The following is a 21,404-nucleotide window of genomic DNA, read 5'->3' as shown; positions in this document are numbered from 1 at the left end:
CAGACACTGACAGTTTTACAGTTTTACACATATTGTCTAAAACATAAATAGAACATACTGCACAATTCAAGTTCTACCACTGATGAAGCAAGCAACACATTTTTACATTTTAAATTGTAGTCATTTAGCAGACACTCTTATCCAGAGCGACTTACAGTTAGTGCATTCATCTTAAGATGGCTAGGTGAGACAACCACATATCTCAGTCATAGTAATTACATTTTTCCTCAATAAAGTAAGGGGTGGGGGGTGCTGTGGGACTATTTCAGTTACTCTTTAAAGAGGTAGGGTTTCAGATGTTTTTGGTAGATGGGCAGGGACTCTGCTGTCCTGGCTTCAGGGGAAGCTGGCTCTACCATTGGGGTGCCAGGACAGAGAAGAGCTTGGACTGGACTGGGCTGAGCTGCCTTCCCGTAGGGGTGGGAGGGCCAAGAGACCAGAGGTGGCAGAACACATGTCATGCCATGCTGTTGAAATAGGCTCCTTAAGGGCTGTTGCACAATCCTGTTAAAGGTAGCTGTCATGTTGAGATTGCAGTGTAATGTCTTTGCTGAATGGGTTCAAAACAACGACTGAATTCTAATCCAAATAATGCATTTTAAATCAAAGTTAGTCAAGTGAAAAGGAGGACGTCCACTTGCAACCTCAGCCTGGGAACATTGACATTTGGTTTCATAAGGTTTAAGGCACACAACTGGACTCACTTTCCCACAGAATGGACAGGACAGTAAGGCACCCATTCAAAGGCAACTGAAATGAAAGGGTCATAAACTATATGACATATGCGCTACTGTGCACACAAACCTCCTGTGGCAGCCAGCAGTATTTTTGTGGTACAGTAATTCTATGGCTCTATTCTCCTCATGTTTCTACATACAAATGATAGTTTGCAGGAAAATGCATATCATTTAGTTTTAATGTATGGCTCGAATACTTTCCCAGTGAAAAGATTGAAGAAATTCTGTAAAAAGCATGTTAAGGTCATCTCTGACCATTACTGTAACTGTAAAAAACGGTCTTATAAAGGGAATGTGTTTTAGTTGAACATATTCAGTGGAGATAGATGTATAGTGAATCCCCCACCACATGTTTGCTAGTATTGAGGTTAAGAAGGGTTAGGCCTGGTTAGTCCAGTTAGTGTTGGGTCTGGTTAGTCCAGTTAGTGTTGGGCCTGGTTAGTCCAGTTAGTGTTGGGTCTGGTTAGTCCAGTTAGTGTTGGGTCCAGTTAGTGTTGGGTCTGGTTAGTCTAGTTAGTGTTGGGTCTGGTTAGTCCAGTTAGTGTTGGGCCTGGTTAGTCCAGTTAGTGTTGGGCCTGGTTAGTCCAGTTAGTGTTGGGCCTGGTTAGTCCAGTTAGTGTTGGGCCTGGTTAGTCCAGTTAGTGTTTGGTCTGGTTAGTCCAGTTAGTGTTGGGTCTGGTTAGTCCAGTTAGTGTTGGGTCTGGTTAGTCCAGTTAGTGTTGGGCCTGGTTAGTCCAGTTAGTGTTGGGCCTGGTTAGTCCAGTTAGTGTTGGGCCTGGTTAGTCCAGTTAGTGTTGGGTCTGGTTAGTCCAGTTAGTGTTGGGTCTGGTTAGTCCAGTTAGTGTTGGGTCTGGTTAGTCCAGTTAGTGTTGGGTCTGGTTAGAACAATGTCATCTTGTTAGGAGACAGCCTGAGAACACCAGGTAGCAGTAGAACATGCTACAGCGCTCCTCCCTCTATAGGAGTCTATAGGAGTGAGGAATACCACACACTGTGTGCGCTCTTTCAGTTAAGATGATAAGCCAAGATCCTAACTCTGTGATCACTGAAGATCCCATGGCACTTATTGCTAGAGTAGGACTTAACCCCACTGTCCTGGATAGACTCCCAACCTGGAACCATGAACAACTTCTGCTCAGCCTGTTATAGGCTCAGTCAATCATCATCACTTCTCTGCTGGGTCTGGTGTCAGTCTGACGTACATTACTCATGGTTGTGATACACTACACCTTGGTGACAGATGGGATGAGGAACACCAATACAATATCAAGCTGAGCCATTATAGTCTTTGGTGTAACCGTACATTTTGGGTGAATGCTACTGTTTTGATTTCAATGTTATCAACATGGCTGTGTCCAAACGTGTAACTATTGTAATGAATACTCGGGAAGAAAAGGTGTAGATTCACACACAGAGCGCTGCAGGTGTTTAAGGCACCTTTCACAGAAGGCAGGAATCATGGTCACAGACAGGCAATGGTCATACACAGGTAGGCAAACAGGCAGGTGAATCAAAACTAAGACTGATGGCTATAACTGGATCTCACAAACAGGCTAGGAAAAGGCTTAATAGAGTCAAAACAAACAATACCTCACAAAGGCACAAACAGAATGAACTGAACTAAATCAGGAGCTGATGAGAACAGGTGAGTAACTAACACAGGTGAAAACAATGAACAAAAATGAAAGTACACAAAGAAACAGGGCTACGTTCAAGAACACAACCAAACAGAACACAGAACAAGTTTGACTAAGAAAATATATACAGAACCTTACAACTACTGTATCTAGTTACTGCTTTAGATTTTTTTAGAGCATTTTTCACGCAATATTTTTCAGCAACAAAGGAACCAACCCATAACATATTTCTAATAGGTGAAGTATGTTTTAGTCAAGCATGCTCAGTGTTCTGCTGGTTTCGTGTAAAAGCTATACAGTAGACAGAATGGCGCTTTGCAAACCTTCCCATAACCAACTACATGGCAAGCATATTGAATTCATTGTTGTTAGCGTCTAGTCGCTGCATGTTTAAAATGTGGCAACACAGGCTATTTCACTACACTACAGGAAGATATTGGACTGTAAATTGTATGTGTCTTGAACCACAGTAGCTGTTACGACAAGCTCTGGAAACTGCATTGCATTTGGCAAAAGCAGAGATTTACCCTCAGGCCCAGAGTTGATTAAAATTACACCCTTTAATCTTACTGGGGTGCATAGTATATGTTGATGATATCCTCATTTCTCACATTATGAAAATGTCAGGAAGTTTTGTGTAACTGTTATGCAAAGCATTTCATACAGGCCCCTTGAAGAATAGACATTTTGAAGACTTGTTAACCAATATGGTTTTAAAGCTAGAATCCTGAGCTGAAACAATAACAAAGCATTTCCCCCACCTCTGTTTTGGTACAATACTGAGTGATTGGCCTTGAGAAATGAAACCACTCTCATAGACAGAGCTATGGATGCAAGGACTGACCATCTATGATATCAAAATGATCATTTTAACCATGCTTTAAGGCTATACAGTGTTTGTTTACATTTACAGTTGAAGTCTTAAGTTTACATACACCTTAGCCAAGTACATTTAAACTCAGTTTTTCACAATTCCTGACATTTAATCCTAGTACAAATTCCCTGTCTTAGGTCAGTTAGGATCACCACTTTATTTTAAGAATGTGAAATGTCAGAATAATAGTAGAGAATTTTTTATTTAAGCTTTTATTTCTTCCATCATATTCCCAGTGGGTCTGAAGTTTACATACACTCAATTAGTATTTGGTATCATTGCCTTTAATAAATAGTTTAACTTGGGTCAAACGTTTTGGGTAACCTTCCACAAGCTTCCCACTGTAAGTTGGGGGAATTTTGGCCCATTCCTCATGACAGAGCTGGTGTCACTGAGTCAGGTTTGTAGGCCTCCTTGCTCGCGCACGCATTTTCAGTTCTGCCCACAAATTTTCTATAGGATTGAGGTCAGGGCTTTGTGATGGCCACTCCAATACCTTGACTTTGTTATCCTAAAGCCATTTTGCCACAACTTTGGAAGTATGCTTGGGGTCATTTGGAAGACCCATTCGCGACCAAGCTTTAACTTCCTGACTGATGTCTTGATATGTTGCTTCAATATATCCACATAATTTTCTTTCCTCATTATGCCATCTATTTTGTGAAGTGCACCTGTCCCTCCTGCAGCAAAGCACCCCCACAACATGTTGTCGTCACCCCCGTGCTTCATGGTTGGGATGGTGTTCTTCGGCTTGCAAGCCTCCCCCTTTTTCCTCCAAACATAACGATGGTCATTATAGCCAAACAGTTCTATTTTTGTTTCATCAGACCAGAGGACATTTCTCCAAAAAGTATGATCTTTGTCCCCATGTGCATTTGCAAACCATAGTCTGGCGTTTTTATGGCGGTTTTGGAGCAATGGCTTCTTCCTTACTCAGCGGCCTTTCAGGCTATGTCAATATAGGACTCGTTTTACTGTGGCTATAGATACTTTTGTACCTGTTTCCTCCAGCATCTTCACAAGGTCCTTTGCTGTTGTTCTGGGATTGATTTGCACTTTTCCCACCGAGGTACGTTCATCTCTAGGAGACAGAACGCGTCTCCTTCCTGAGCAGTATGACAGCTGCGTTGTCCCATGGTGTTTATACTTGCGTACTATTGTTTGTACAGATGTGCATGGTACCTTCAGGCATTTGGAATTGCTCCCAAGGATGAACCAGATTTGTGGAGGTCTACAATTATTTTTTAGGAGGATTTTGCTGATTTCTTTTGATTTTCCCAGGATGTCAAGAAAAGAGGCACTGAGTTTGAAGGTAGGCCTTGAAATACATCCACAGGTACACCTCCAATTGACTCAAATTATGTTAATTAGCCTATCAGAAGCTTCTAAAGCCATGACATGATTTTCTGGAATTTTCCAAGCTGTTTAAAGGAACAGCCAACTTAGTGTATGTACATTTCTGACCCACTGGAATTGTGATACAGTGAATTATAAGTGAAGTAATCTGTCTGTAAACAATTGTTGGAAAAATTACTTGTGTCATGTACAAAGTAAATGTCCTAACCGACTTGCCAAAACTATAGTTTGTAAACAAGAAATTTGTGGAGTGGTTGATACACTTAGGTTGGAGTCATCGTTTATGTAAACTTCCGACTTCAGCTGTACATTGTTTCCAAACATTTGAACTAAGCTCATAAGTGATTTATAAGTTATATTCTTCAAGAATCAAGTCCAAAAATTGATGTAGCAACTGCAGATTCTAGCTTTAACATTATTACATTCCAGTTGTGCAACAACTGTAGGCTTTTAGAAATGTCAAATTGAGTGTATGGTGCCAGACATTATTTTACAGAGTATGTAAATCATCTAGGTCCATATGTCATAGAGTAAATCAACTCTTTCACGCACTGTACAGTGCAGCTGGGCCCCAGCTTTACTTAATATAGTAGATACCAGTTGTACCAGATCCACTCTGCTTCCATGAAGATGCTGTGCTTTCCGTCCTATAGCAACCTTCAAAGCAGAGCTTAAACTTTTTTAATGAGATCAGGGTTGGGAGATATATCTATAAGCACCGCCACGTCCTGCTGGCTTGGAGCCAGGAGAATTAGTGCTGCAACAGGAAGAAAAGGCCTTTGTGTATGAGTGAGCAGTGAGGTGTTTAACTTTCCATGCTCCCCTGCTTGCACAGGAGCCGGTTAACTTCACTGGCAACTCTTTCACTGAACTCCAAGCCTGTCGCTGCGCACCAACACTTAAATGTGTATGTGTACATGAGGCTGTTTGAGTTCTGACTAAACATGTTTGTTCAGATGCTATTTCCTGCTATGGATGCATGTTGCTATTCCTGTGTGCAGTGTTTGCACACTGTATTTATGACAGACATCTGTCAAGACAAAGCACATCAGGTTTTGCTTCTGGCCCTTGTCTCACACATTACTTTTTTGCATAACTGGCCTGAGGATTGGCCTGATGTTGAGTTGCTGGGCTCAGAGCAGTGTCAGTCTATTTGAAACTTGTCCAGAGGCAGTTAGAACATAATCCTCCCATCCCGCTTGTCCAGTGTACTGCTTGGCTTTCTATGAGCGCTTTAGATCATCCAAGTGATAATTGTGGTAATTGCTGAAACTTTCACCGACTGACAAGAGCACAAAACCACTACTCTTTACTTGGTAACAGTAGCTTAGATGTGTAAGAATGTAGCTTTTATGTCTATAATATTGTTTGTATGTCACTAACATTGTTCTCATCAAATGGCACCTCTCTGTGTATCTACTTTTCTCTGTCAGGTAAATGTGTGAAGATCCAGAGGAAGCAGGGCCTGTCGTCAAGCATGGACAGCAGCAGCAACAAGCACTCCCCCAGCATCAAGCGGAGCGGGGCCCCTAGCCCAGTGGCCCTCCGGCCCCTAAGAGACCGCATCATCCACGTCTTGGCCTTGAAGGCCTACAGGAAGCCTGAGCTGCTGCTGTGGCTGGAGAGGGAGAGGGCCAGTCCTAAGGACAAGGCTGACCTGGGAGCAGTACTGGACGATGTGAGACCTCTAGAACACGACACTAAAACTGTACTCTGGCACTAGGCTGCAGGTGCATGGTAGGCGCTGGTTTCACTGAGTAGAGATCAAACTCAATAACGCACAACTTTTGCATATTGTGGTCCAATTGTAATACATTTGAAATGAATAAACCTAATCTATTTAGGTAAATGAAACACATGTAAAACATCACAGCAACTTTTAAATGTGCCTTTGGGATTCAGGCGCATTTATAAGCAATTCTAAACCCCTCATGGATTCCAAATGTAGACACTGCAAAGTAGCCTCTCTCTCTCGCCGCTTTCTTGCTGTCTTTATCACAGAGCCATCCTATTTGTGACTCTAATTGAACACAGTGCTGGTGTAAGTTCTGTGTTTACTGTGAATTACTTGTTAATAGTGAACAATGTATTATTGAACTTTGACAGCCTGCCAGTTGATCTTTTTTTTAACCAGGGTCAAAACTGCAACTAATGCTTGAGAGACAAACGGTTAAAATGTGTTTGTCATTGATTTGCAGGTTGCTAAACTGAATCCCAAAGACCACAGCTTTACTCTGAAGGATGAGTTCTACAGTCATGTCCAGAAGGATTGGCCCGGTTACCTAGAGGAAGAGAAGCAGCTCATCCATAGGCTCCTGGTCAGGTGGGTGTGGCTTGTACTTCTACTCACCTGTCTTCTCTACCATCATACTCTCCTTCTCATTCTCACCAGTGAATATTTTAATATTTCCCTCTATATCAACATGATGTTGGTGTTGTGGTGGAGAGCCCCCCTTGTCTGTAGTTCATTTTAATGTAACATTGTAAGCTTTAGTACTTGGATGATTACCTCTCCTCAGTAGCAGGGGGGCTCTGATGCTTTTTGACAACGTGCCGGCACTAAGACTGCAGGCCCACTGGATTACTGTGGCAGGCTGCTGTGATCATGTTGAAAGGAGAGACTCTAAATGACTATATCTCTGCACAAATAATGTCTTAATGGGGGGGGGGGGAGAAATATTCTCTGCATGGTGTTGCCGAATAGCATTAATGTAGAGGACAGCAGCTTGGCTAAGCTTTTCAGAATGAGAGAGTGGACATCGTTTTGGATGGATGTCCACGTCCTGCCTGCTTATTGTGCAACTGGCTGTTGTCCTTCTGTTTACAATACTGACTCACATGTTAGAAAGAGCCTTTTGAATGTACAGGATACGGGTGCTTGGCTCATAACTATGTGACCGTTCTTGAATCATAATGAAGAGCCCTTTTCTATAGTTTATCTCAGAGAGAAACTTAATTTGGATGTGATTAGTATCAGAATACAACCAGGCTGGCAGCCTAGTCTGTCAGAGGATCTCATGTCTGGAATGTCCTGAAAGCTAGTGGTGCTTCCAGCAGATTCCATTGATCATCTAGTTAAAAAGGTAATGTGGCTGCTGTGGGAGGTATGATGGAACTCTGATTCCATTGAGATTTCTGTGAGGAAGGAGCTGGAGGAAGCAGATTGCCAGTGGAGAGAGGAGTGTTTAGCCTAACATAGCCTGCATCTGGCACCATTGTTCTCCTCACTGAGATGACTGGACACTGCTCCGCCTTAGTGCCTGTCTCTTACAGATGTAATCTACAGATAGCCTAACACTTTGAAACATGCTGGCAAACTTGTCAGTTTCACATTGAGGTCAAGTGTAGAAAACTGGTGTGTTGTAAAATATTTTGGAGTGTAATTTCTGTCTGACAGTGTGGTTCTATTTGTTCTTTTGCAAATATTAATATAAACAGCCACATCTAAGGCATACTTTGCTTGTAATTTATGTATCTTGATCCTGAAGTTCCAGTAACCAAATGGTTCTTTCTGTTTTGTTGTGTTATGTTTTCATCTGTTAACATGCCCCAACTCTCTCACTCCACTGGAGACCATACAATTGCAGTTGCAGTTTGAACCATTATTTACAAACTAATACGTCTGTCCAAAGTCAAGTTTAAAGCTTAAATCATCTTCCCTAATATAGACCGAATAGCAAAGTAAAAATGCCTTCCCCTTCTAATGTTGCAGGAAACTGCAGCCACTGAGCAGCAGTAGCCAGTTGAAGAGTTTCCAGTCAAACCATTCATTCCACAAAACCCCTGGGGATTCTCCGTCACAACTCAGCCCGGTCAAAACTCCCTCTGTGGTAAATACCCACCTTCCTAACTATAAAATAATTTCTACGTCCTGCCCTTTCTCACTGTTTATTTTCTTGATATTCATTAGAAATTAAAGAGAATGCAGAGATTAATTTCAAGGCTTAAATTATTTCTGTTTGATTAGTGGATCAGTGTTATGCCTTTTGACAAGACACACTGCAGAATAAGATTGAGTACGGAAGAAATGAGAGGAACGTTTCTTGGTGTGGCAGCATATGCTTTTTATTTATGGGAACTGCTGCAGGCAGTTCAGTCACTGCCGTTTTCAGGAGCCAGTTGGGATGTTTTAATGGTTAGTCTTTGCCAAAAAGTCTTACAGGTAAAACCTCTTCTCTACCCCTTCACATAGAAGCGCCCATTTCCCTCTGAGCTATCTGATTGTCAGACCCCCAAGAAGCAAAGACTATTAGACCACAGTTTACCCCTGCAGTCCCTTTCCAATGGACACCTTGGTCCCATTGGAGCCCGTAGCTCATCTGGTCCAGGCAACACCAGTGTACAGACCAAAACAGAGTTTGAGAGAACCAACAATCACATCCAGGGAAGCCCTAATGGTCTCTACACACGGCATAAACTGGATGGTTCCTCCAGCATTCCCAAGCTGGAGAGGACCGAGCCGGTCCCAGCCGTACCAAGCCCCAAGGCCCCACAAACTGAGCCCTCCATCTGCACTGACCAGCAGCTAGCCAACGGCCAGCACAAAAAGAAGAAGTCCAAGAAGCACAAAGACAAGGAACGGGAACACTTAAAACAAGACTGGATAGAGAACAGTCCTGACCTGAAGCAGAACCAGGAACATTTCAATGGTAAGAAAAGCACCCTCTCATTCCCAATGTAATTTTCAACTAAATCATATAATTTTGAGACCTTGTTGACTAGAATGATAACAGAAACAAACATGTTGATAATAAGACAGTAATCATATCCAAGGGGATATTTACAGCAGAATTTCCGATAGCCGGTAGTAGCTGATCATTTCTTTTTAAAAGCCAATAAATAAAATTGCCTCTGGTCAATTGTCCAGGAGAAAAATAAATCCTATTGCAAATAATGCTTTTAGCCTAATCATTGATGGAAATACCAGTCAATGTAAATACATTTAACTGGTTATGCTTATCGGTCTATAGGTAAATTTGCATAATTTAATGGAATTAAATTGCCACTTGTGTACAGTATATTTGTTATGTATCTTATTCATCACACACGTACAGCATCTCAAACAACAAACCACCTTGCAATGAGCTGGAGGCAGTATGCATTTTGAAAACATACTTAATTGTTTGAAACCTGAACATTTTAAAACATATTATGAGGGATGTCTTACCTTGCTTCAAAGTAGCCTAGCCACAATCAGACCCTATCTGTGGAGGCAATTATTTTATATAAACATTTTTTCATTGTCCAGTAGACAAAGGCACAATCTTAGTCATATTAGCAACCCATGCCAGTTGTTGCATCTCCCCTCTTTCTAAATTTCTACCCCAACCTACATGTACATATTACCTCAATTATCTAGACTAAACTGTACATTGACTCGGTACCGGTACCCCCTGTATATAGCCTTGTTATTGTTACTTTATTGTGTTAGTTTTATTTTATTATTAAGTCATTATTTTCTTAATTATTTTTTCTTAACTGCATTGCTGGTTCATTTGATTTGATATTTTCATCACTGTCACATGAAACCGCTTGCATGTGAGGTGCCATTTTGGCAACAGCTAATTGTATTATAGATCGAACATTCGTGCGTCGCCTACTACCTTGTGCACATTACTGCGCTTATAATGTGAAGCAATAATCATTCATCAACATTTATAGCTAAACGTTCTGATCTGTTGCAAAATAATCATTGCTTTTAAATATATATACATATTTAGCCTAGGCCGAAAGGATTTGGGGCCTATCGTCCCACAGCTGTCCCAGAGTTTGTTTGGAATAGGCATTTTTTTCTATATAAGCTGACCAATAGAATAGGTAAACGTTTCTACTATGGGGGATAGTAGATTGACATAGACTAGTGATTTTGCTGCTTGTTACTCGTCTTGTTGTCCGAGGAAAAGTAAATGTGGACAGTTATTCTAACATCTACAAAGTGCACATCAGATTTCGACAAAGTTGCATCCTTGACTTGCATGTTCTGTTAATAGGAATTACTAAAATCTAAAGGTGATTTCTGTCATTCCAAGCATTGTGGGTGGACGCCCTAATCAGTTTACGTATACCAATGCACATGGGTCCGGTAAATCTCTCAAATATCCGGTAAATTAAAACGCTTCCGGTCAAATATCTGGCGCCACATTTTCCTAACGGGATCCCTGATTTACACTACTTCTGGCCTATGCACATGGAGATCAGAGCAGTTTAATCATTAGAAGAAACACCTACTCCGTTTATTTGAGCCAACAAGATTACAGCATAGACTGCCCGGTATTTGTATACATACGAATAAACACTTTCCATATATACATAAATATTGTCAAACACTCTCTGCATATACACAGTCAAAATGTCTGTTTTGTATTACCCATATTTATTGCAGTAGTAAAACTACTACCTCATTTGGAAAAGTATTATGAAACTTCAAAGGAGCCTATCCCAAATAGGTTAAGTGACTTATCTAGAAGGCTCATGGTGAATTGATGTAGGTTTTCAACAGAGTGACACGAAATCAGTGAGCTAAAGAACATTTCCAGTGGAAAGGGTGCTGTGTATGTAGCTTCAGCACCGAAGATGTGGATGTCGATTAAGGCAGCCCCCCCACCCCCACCTCTCTGATTCAGACGGGTTGGGTTAAATGCGGAAGACACATTTCAGTTGAAGGTATTCAGTTGTACTACTGACTAGGTATCCCCTTTCCCTTTCCACGAGCAACCCCCATTCCTTTCCCTGGCTAGTGTGTACATGATTGACTGTGGAACAGCTGGGTGACCCACAGTCCACCGAGTCAGCAGGCTGCTCTGCCTCCCAATCTGGGGCCCTGCTGGCGTCACCGCCTGCCTTGGAGCAGGTCTCTTATCAGTAGCACTGATAAACGACTCCATCAGCCTTAGTATGATATGAGCTTTGTCACGTTTGCATTGGCAGATTACATTAACCTTTTTTCCCTCTGCTTGTGTTTATCTCCAGACCATGAGGGGGCTAAAACACCTGTCACTCGTACGTCACCGGAAGAGCTGCCCGACTATTTCATGTAAGTTCAAACACACTGCTTCATTTACAAGTCCTCCAGAATCGCCCTGGGTTGCTGAGTGGTGCTGCTAGGTTAATCTGTTATTTGAAGCCCATTCAAACTGTAAACATGGCAGAAGTGAAGCCAGTATGTGCTTTCAAAGTCTCAGGTTCTGTTACTACCATCTGTTGCTTCAATGTTTTCTTTAATGGTATGACTACTTTAACCACTTTTGTTGTGAAAGGAATGTGATTTGTTCAAAAAGGTCTGGATTCAGATTGAAAAAATTCACATAAATAGTGGAAAATGTGAACGTTTAAATGGTCTGTCACATGTTCAGTAATAACAGAGGTTCACAGAGAATGACTTAGAAAACAAATGATCTAATGTCTTACATTTCCACATCTTGAGAACACATCTCTGTGAAATCATTGCTGAGTCAAAGGCCAATCATTCTACTAATCTGCAGTGCCACCTGCTGGAGAGATGAATGCATGTTTATATAGATGGGTTGGTTGATGAGTGGCCTCTTGAGTCCTGGATGTTCTGGTTTTCAGGGGAAATGGAAAGAGAGCCTGTGGCACAACTTCCACTTTGGACGTTAACAAGGCAACACGCCATCTTAACTCCTCCACATTTACTGGTTTGGTTGAACCTCCCCTGATAGTTTTTTCTTCTTCGAATCAAGATCATTATGTAGGGGATATAGTTTAAGGTGTTTATTTTACGCCCGCTACGTGGCATAAAACATGCAGGGATGGTTTAGATTATTATATGGAAACTATATTTAATCTCCAATGTTTATTGAAAATGTAAATAAATGTGCATAATGAGCACTTGTTTTCTCTCAAATACTGTATATTCTGTATATTTCTGGCCCTTCTTTGGACACTGTGTTAACAAACCTCCAGACGAGCTTCAATGCCATACAACACTCCTTCTGTGGCCTCCAACTGCTCTTAAATGCAAGCAAAACTAAATGCATGCTCTTCAACCGATCGCTGCCCGCACCCGCCTGCCCGTCTAGTATCCCTACTCGGGACGGTTCTGACTTAGAATAGGTGGACAACTACAAATACCTAGGTGTCTGGTTAGACTGTAAACTCTCCTTCCAGACTCACATTAAGCAGCTCCAAAATTAAATCTAGAATCAGCTTCCTATTTCACAACAAAGCCTCATTCACTCATGCTACCAAACATACCCTCGTAAAACTGAGTATCCTACCGATCCTTGACTTCGGCGATGTCATTTACAAAATAGCCTCCAACACTCTACTCAGCAAATTGGATGTAGTCTATCACAGTGCCATCCATTTTGTCACCAAAGCCCCATATACTACCCACCACTGCGACCTGTATGCTCTCGTTGGCTGGCCCTCACTTCATATTTGTCACCAAACCCACTGGCTAAAGGTCATCTTCAAGTCTCTGCTTGGTAAAGCCCCGCCTTATCTCATCTCACTGGTCACCATAGCAGCACCCACCCATAGCACGTATATTTCACTGGTCACCCCCAAAGCCAATTCCTCTTTGGCCACCTTTCCTTCCAGTTCTCTGCTGTCAATTACTGGAACAAATTGCAAAAATCACTGAAGCTGGAGACTCATATCTCCCTCTCTAACTTTAAGCATCAGCTGTCAGAGCAGCTTACAGATCATTGCACCTGTACATAGCCTATCTGTAAATAGCCCACCCAACTATCTCATCCCCATGTTGTTATTTGCTCCTTTGCACCCCAGTATCTCTACTTGCACATTCATCTTCTGCATGTCTTTCACTCCAGTGTTTAATTGCTAAATTGTAATTATTTTGCCACTATGGCCTATTTATTGCCTTACCTCCCTAATCTTACTACATTTGCACACACTGTATATATACTTTTTTATTGTGTTATTGACTGTACATTTGTTTATCCCACGTGTAACTCTGTGTTGTTTGTGTCGCACTGCTTTGCTCTATCTTGGCCAGGTCGCAGTTGTAATTGAGAACTTGTTCTCAACTGGCCTACCTGGTTAAATAAAGGTGAAATGAAATGAAATTAAAATACATCATTACAGTTGTTGGTTAGCTAGCTAGCAAATTTTTTGCCATATTAGCATAGACATGGTATCAGTCAAAACACCTCAAAACAAGACATGGTAACAAGATACAATGACCTGAAACAAGCCACCTACGCTTCCCCACATGGCAGCTTTTTGTCATTGTTGCTAACTACTGTATCTGGCCATCCAGAATCACAACAATACACAGCCTTCTGCCCCGTCGAAGTGTGCGCATTGTTTTCGTGACGTTGTCAGCTAACCTGTCTATTTCTACCTCCTGATGTGGCCATTCCACATTGCCTGTCACAGCTGGCCAGACTAGACCAGACCATAGTGGATGGATGCCATGGGCCTGTGGTTGTTGAAATGACAGCTCACAAGATGTTAATGTCTCTCTTTCCAGAAAGTACAACATCATCACAGCCTCAGAGCAACGAAAACAGTACAAGGAGGATTTCTGTGCGGAGTATGATGAGTACAGGGCCCTGCATCACCGGATCGGTACAATCACAGAGATGTTTGTTCAGCTGGGCTCAAAGATCAACACTCTGTCCCCCGATACACAGGAATACAAGGTATGAGCAAGGAACTGACATCACTTCCATACACAAAACAAAACACTTCTGGTTCAACATTTAAAGACCTGGCTTGATGAACTTTCAAGGGCTTACTAAATGTCTTGTATTTTTCTTCCGTTACAGCTCATGGAGGACCAAATACTGCAGAAATACAGAAAATATAAGAAGGTGAGTAATGCATGAGCACGGAGTATTATTGAATTATTTTATAGCCTGTCTTATCTACTATAGCCTGTATGGTTATCACAAAGAACTTTGACTCATACCAGTGATATTAATGTTGTTATTAGGATCAACAGTGTAGGAAAAAGTACCCAACTGTCATACTTGAGTAAAACTAAAGATACCTTAATAGAAAATGACTCAAATAAAATTGTAAGTCATCCAATAAAATACTACTTGAGTAAAAGGCTAAAATTATTTGGTTTTAAATATGCTTAATTATTCTAATATAAATATAATTGCTCAAATATACTGAAGTATCAAATGTAAAAGTATAAATCATTTCAAATTCCTTATATTATGTAAACCAGATGGCACTATATTCTTATTATTTTATTTTACGGATAGCTAGGGGCACACTCCAACACTCAGACATAATTTACAAATGAAGCATGTGTGTTTAGTGAGTCTGCCAGATCAGAGGCTGTAGGGAAGACCAGGGATGTTATCTTGATAAGTGTGGCAATTGGACCATTTTCCTGTCCTGCTAAGCAAAATGTAATGAGTACTTTTGGGTGTCAGGGAAAATGTAGAATAAAAAGTACAGTACATTACTTTCTTTAGGAATGTATTGAAGTAAAAAATAGTCCAAAATATGAATAGTAAAGTATAGATACCCCCCAAAAAACTATTGAAGTGGTACTTTAAAGTATTTTTACTTAATTCCTTACACCTCTGAGGATAATCTTTTCCCATACGCTACATGCCCCTCTACTTTGTCAATGTCACCATAATGCCAGCTCTCTGACGGCCCTCTGCCTTGTCTTTGCAGAAGTTTCCTGGTTACCGGGAAGAGAAGAAGCGATGCGAGTATCTGCATCAGAAACTGTCTCACATCAAAGGTCTGATCCTGGACTATGACCGTATCCAGGCCCCTTCATAGTGACTGGCCTGCACCCTGCTGCCACAGGGTGCTATTTTATCAACGGACCAAAAGACTCCCCAGGACCAAAAGACTGACCAGCCGAGCCTGGGTCTGGAGTGTTAAGGACTTTAATCACATATGAATCACACATTCACTTTATTCCTCCAAGTGTTGATGGAAGAGAGGAGAGAGGTTCTCTTATATGAAGTGGGCCAAGGCCAGCGACACGTGATCAAATGAATCATTTTTGAGGACGAGTGTTGTTGTAATGGCTGGCAATTTAAGCCAAATTCCTTTTTCTACCCATAATGTTAATGTACATGAACTCTCCTGCCCAATGCTTTTAACGTTTGGTCTATTGCCATGACTACACAGAAAGACTTAGTTTGATGGTACAATCATAAGGACAAATGAGAATAAATGCTCTTCACACCCAGTCTTCTATTCATGCTATATTTAAGTACCCAGTACAATTTGCGGTTTGTTGTTTCACTGAATGTATAGATGTAAAATAGTGATATAAGATCTTGATTTCTATAGAGAGGGTTGTAATCACTGGATTAAGATTAGGGGACGCTGGAAGATATGCAATGTTATGTGGAAATATCTCAGACCTCTATGAACAAGAAGTGAACTGTTTGAGTTGATAATTTCTCTATTTGTTAAAGTTGATGATACAGTACATGTCATTAATCAGACATGCCAGTCAAATCTCCTATACATTCGCCTCTGACCCACATTTCACGTTCAGTCTGTAGTTCCTGTTTGCAGTAATTGAGCCATTCTGCTTCATCAAATATGGGCCATGGGATTGGAAACAACGGCCCCCTCTATGCTGAAGAAAATGTTTATGAATCTTGATATTTGTATGATATAGTAAAATGCCATCTTAGTCATACAGTATACTCCCATGTTTCTGTTTAAACCACTACATCATTACTGAAAGAACACTAATCTGAATAAGAACTGCAATCAAATGCCAAAGTAATATTTTTGGATTGTTATGGCATTCTATTACCTTCTTATCCTTCTGGATAAATTATTCTCACTGTTTGAGCCAGTATTCTCTGACCTTTTGATGATAGTAATACAGTTCATACAATATTAATGAATATTTTATTACCTTGATCAATAGTCCAATACATTTGTGAGACTGGGTGGAATGCCGGAGCATTTAACAGTACTTCCAAAAGCCATTTTTCTATTACAAAGCTTGTGCCTGTGTGATGTATTCTATCAGCCCAGCAAGAGACAGGATTGCTCCCATGCAGTGAAGAAATGCAATATTATGAAGCTTTTGGTGTCTTTGGATTTCAACCTGGTTTAGGTTAGATAGATCAGAAATGAATCATAGTTCAAAGATGAGATTTCAGAAACCTATTGTCTGACTTGTGTGAACTTCTTCACTCTTGCTGTTGAAACTGCTCTAGGAAAATGCTGTGGTAACATTGTATTTCTTAATGCTGCTGTAGCAGTCTACTAGATTCACCTCAGCAAGATGGGACAGTTTATTTTCAGTTTGAATCAGTGAATGTTCCATTACAACATTGGGCTACTGGATGTGTTTGTCTACAGTAGATGCATTTACACAAACTGGACCACATTAACTGAACCTCTCTGGGTGTACCCGTTGTCATCACTTGGGATTTCATACAGTTCACTTTGATTATCTGTGGCTTGAAGATATATATTTTTTCAAATACAGTGACTACTCGTAAGCAGTAATGAAATCAATGTGAGTGTCTGTGTACACTATCTTGCTACTTAATTGCTGTCTTAAATGTAAAGGGAAGATAGTTCATTTTGCCTTAACACACCATTAACACATTTTCATGTCTCTGATATTGACTTTCTGAAATGTAATGTAATCTCTCTTTTTTAATCTGCTCAATTTAATCTAATGTTTTAGGATCATGTATTTAGTTCACATTTTTTGGGGTTGAAGGAAATGCATCATTTATGTTAATGTGTAATGCTTTCAATACTGTCTTATATGTCTGCACGTCTTTTTACATTGTTGATCTATTCCTCTACCATGTGAGTTGGGGCTCGATTCAATCAGATCTGCTTTAGCCAACATCCGCATAGCGTTTGTTTTGACGGTCTATGAGGTGAAGCTGTTAGAGCTGTCAAATCTACAAGTGGCTCCCTGCATTATAGATAAAGCCAACATTGCAATTGACTACACGGAGTTGCATTAACAGAAATATCATGCCGTCTTGTTTACACTATGGAACAGTGTAACGTGTGATGTAATCTGCACCTTGATTATGATGATAGAAACTCTTATTTAGTTGAACGATTTTTCAAGTTGAGCGTCATTATTCCTGTATAAGCTACACTTTCTCCTTCTGAACATCTAATGCGAATGGGGCGGTTGTGGCTTTGTGACAATGGTTGCAAGAGCAGCTGCTCACCGATTTGAAGGTTCCTATGCAGTTCCACCTCTGAGGGCCACAACATCCGCTAGGTGTCTGCTGTCACCGCTTAACGCTTGATCCGATTGAATCTAGGCCTTAATTCTTTTGTTTGTGATAGGTTCATTTCTGTTCATTTCCCTCATGAGTGCTCTGTGGATATCTGTTTGATAATCATGAATGGAGTATAGAAAATGAATTGTGACTATGTTAAGGGCCTTTTTTTTCATCCATTACCATTCTTCACCACTGTCACAAACCACATGGTTTCAGAGCTCCGTATAGAAACATGTCTGAAAGGTCTCTCAGAAGTGCTTGACTGGGCTAGATTCCTCCCTGACATGTACACATAGTGGAAGTTCTTCTGTCACAGTTTGGGTTCTTTTTTATTGTTGAATTCTAAATGTAATAAATTAAATATATGCTACTGACTGTGGTATTCTGGAAAGCACATGACCAGATATGAGACTAGTACAGACCACTGTCTCTGTGTGCAGTATTGGACTTAGCCATATTCATCTGAATAAGTGCTAAGTGTGATATACGCAGGAGTTAGCGAGGTGCCTTCTTATAGGAAAATCTGAGTCACATTGGCTTTAACATAATGTTATCTTTCATAATTGATTTGATTGCATGACACACAGGTGAAACAAAATATATGTGCTCAAATTATTGGTCCCTAAATGTTATTTTTCATGTGTAGGACTACAGCTTTGTGGCTAAAGGTCCTTGAAAACTGTTAAGACATCCACAATGTGCTCTTGCAATGCAAAATGCCATTTAATGTGCATATTGCTTACAAATCAAACAACTCTAGAATCTTTTTTTGTTTATTGTCTCGCTGTTGCTGGTGCATTTACTTTGTTGATATTGGTCAATTTAAATGTCTCAATAGAAATGTGAAATAAAATCTCTTGTCTAGTATAAATCACTACAGATTGTCGACTTTTGAGAACAAATTTGTGTAACTATTCTTTTTTTTTGCTTCCTTCTTTGCCCAATTTCCTCAGTCTATTCAAGACAGACAAGAAGCCTCTACTTGGCAAAAGGTAAATGTAATATATATATATATATATATATTTGCAATTGTCTGTGAGGGATGCTTTATCACCAACTTTTCCTCTAGAAAAATACTACAAAATGTATTAATGTCTCTGAAAAAAATAAATAAAGCTCTTTTCATCAATAATTGTCTGTTTAATAAATTGCTATATATTTCCTTAAGGTGGCAGTGTTTCAGCACTTTTCGGGGAATCCTTGCACCACAAACTGATCATCATATTGAATAGCGAATGTGCATCACACAATTCCCTACAATACTTTAGATAAAATCAATTAAGGAAAGAAGAACAAATATTTTCTCCAAATGAAAGATTTCAACCCCAAATTAGTCATCTACATTTGAGTGTTTCTCAATATGTTTCAGTCCCAGGGGCCACATTTATCAAACTGCTTGGTAATTAACCATGTTATTTATTTTTTTACTTTGTTCAACTCAGGACTTCAAATAAGTGTACCTTTACATCAGCATTGTGAATAATTGCATAAAAGTCCATCGGATCTCTTTATTTTCTTATTGAACAGTTTAAAAAAATCTAATTCAACCCATTTTGTTACATACATTGCATTATGCATAGAAATCTACTGTATTAATAATGCTTTTCTATTATGGAATACATGATTTGCATAGACATTTGAACTTAACTATATTTCCCTCACAATGAACATAATTTATCTATAACTAATGATAAGGCCATAAAGGATACGATGCTAACTGGTGGGCTTGGATGAGTGTGGCCATGCTGGCTGGGTGATGCAACTTTTGATCCGTCAAATTTCTGTAAAATAAAGCATTATGGCACCCAACTACAGTGCACTAAGTTCAATCATACACTAGTAAACAATAATGTTTACTAAGATCCCTGTCCAGTCTCTGTCTGTGATTCCTAAACTACTGCAAAGTTCCCTTTATAATCTACTAATCTAAAGACGTCTAATGATACCGATGTGTCAATCAATGAGCTGTTTCTGGTCCCAACAGTAATCATAAAAAAATGAGGTCATTTAAAAAATGAAAGATACTCATAAAATACACATAAAAGTATTTGCCCTTTAAGCTCCAAACAGTTTAACTATCTGAAGGGGTTGCTATCAACAGTGAACTTCTGCCAACATGAAGCTTCACCTGTAGTGATATTCAAAGTAAGGAACCTGTGCAAAATTCTCTCTGACCAGTATTCGACTACAAACCTTAGTACCGGCATCTGCTCATCATACTGTATATAGCTTCTCTTCATTTAATAACTGTAGCTCCATTCATTTACCGTTAACTCTAGGTTATGGTTTAATTTTCAAACTGGGGTGACATTAACCCTAACAGAGAGGAGATTAGCCCACAAAAGCCCACCACCCCTGGGTTTGACCGGTAAACGCCCAACCTGTCCAGTGAAATGGAAATATCAAATGTTTTTCAGTGTGTTGAGGACAACCGAGGGATGTCTTTTAAGACTCTCAATAAGCAGGAGCAGAAAAGCATGATCGGCTCTGTCTTTGAGGTGCTGATCCATTTTCTGTTGAAACAGCCTATTTTTGGTTCTCTGAACCATAATCTGGGTAATAACGTAAACATCTCTGGTTAGACTCTTAACTTCTTGGCAAGAAGTAGCAACGAGAGGCATTCAAGCTCCACTGCTCCTTGTTGATATCATAGACAACATTTGTGGCCCAGAGCAAATTGTTGCAGATAAAGCAAAGGGCCGTTGGAGGTTGGCCACAGGAAGGCAGAAACGCAGCACAGGGTCAAAGAGCTACAAGGTCTGCCTGGCTTCGTCAATGGAGTTCACAGTGTTCCCCAGTCTGAACACTGAAACAAAGAACAAAGACAGAATTCAGCACATGCTCATGAATGAAAACAGTTATCAATTAGGCTACATTTGACATATTGTTGAACCAAACATTATTGGTAGACTAGAGAGCCTCTTTCCAATAATAATTAGCCTACTTCTTGTTTCAAAAGCACTTGTTCAACCAGTTAGTTAGTTACAGTATTCCCTGGAGAGTGCAGTAGTTGTTGGTGGGGAAGGCTATACAAACTCACATTTCCTTCCAGAACTCATGTTGGACACCAGACACTGCAGTTTGACAACAAGCTCTTTAATTGCAGAATTGTTGCAAAGCAAATACTTTGACAGGCACATGCATATTGAGGACAAAAAGGGCGTTTTTCAGGAAACACTAGCAGTATTTCAATCTTCTCGATGTAGGAGTTTGAACAAAAGTAACGTTTTGAGTATAGTGCCTTATCCCATCCATGCATTAAGGTAGATTTCCGACCCATATCTTGCGCTGACTCAGCGGTGTCTTAATGTAACCATGATGGCATTCCGACCCCAGTGCAGCTCAGTGTAACCAAGCATAACGGTAGGGACTGAATCTTTTGGCTATACCAAACAGTACCAATGATTTATATATACACTAGATCCGTCAATCTCAATTCTGGACCTCCGAGCCAGGTCCACTGCGTTTTTTCATTTTCCCCCTCTAATCAGGGACTAATTTCGATCTGGGATACCAAGAGGGTGCAATTAATTATCAGGCAAAACAGAAAACCAGCGGGTTCCAGACCTGGTAGGGTAAGAGTTGAATACCCCTGCACAAGATGATT

General features: G+C 40.3%; 1 protein-coding gene and 1 pseudogene across 2 annotated transcripts in view; one reads left to right on the top strand and one right to left on the bottom strand.

Moving 5' to 3' along the window:
- The window catches only part of LOC135509320 (RNA polymerase II elongation factor ELL2-like), a 42,705-nt gene extending 24,031 nt beyond the window's left edge, over window positions 1-18,674 (top strand). The window contains exons 5-12 of one of the 2 annotated variants that reach the window (XM_064929869.1): window positions 6,038-6,282; window positions 6,803-6,927; window positions 8,317-8,434; window positions 8,800-9,253; window positions 11,574-11,637; window positions 14,062-14,233; window positions 14,360-14,404; window positions 15,231-18,674. In XM_064929869.1, coding sequence (XP_064785941.1) covers window positions 6,038-6,282; window positions 6,803-6,927; window positions 8,317-8,434; window positions 8,800-9,253; window positions 11,574-11,637; window positions 14,062-14,233; window positions 14,360-14,404; window positions 15,231-15,341 — 1,334 coding nt within the window. In that variant the 3' untranslated portion in view covers window positions 15,342-18,674. Of the gene's footprint in view, window positions 1-6,037; window positions 6,283-6,802; window positions 6,928-8,316; window positions 8,435-8,796; window positions 9,254-11,573; window positions 11,638-14,061; window positions 14,234-14,359; window positions 14,405-15,230 lie in introns of both variants that reach the window. The other variant, XM_064929868.1, reaches the window with a different exon arrangement.
- A 1,403-nt stretch (window positions 18,675-20,077) lies between these two features.
- Window positions 20,078-20,937, bottom strand: LOC135508820 (peroxisomal membrane protein 11A-like; annotated as a pseudogene).
- Between the last annotated feature and the right edge of the window lie 467 nt (window positions 20,938-21,404).

The sequence above is a fragment of the Oncorhynchus masou genome, chromosome 22 (genome assembly GCF_036934945.1).
Source record: "Oncorhynchus masou masou isolate Uvic2021 chromosome 22, UVic_Omas_1.1, whole genome shotgun sequence".
NCBI classification, from domain to species: domain Eukaryota; kingdom Metazoa; phylum Chordata; class Actinopteri; order Salmoniformes; family Salmonidae; genus Oncorhynchus; species Oncorhynchus masou.
Note: the sequence above shows the minus strand (reverse complement) of the source record. Positions and strands in the feature narration are given on the sequence as shown.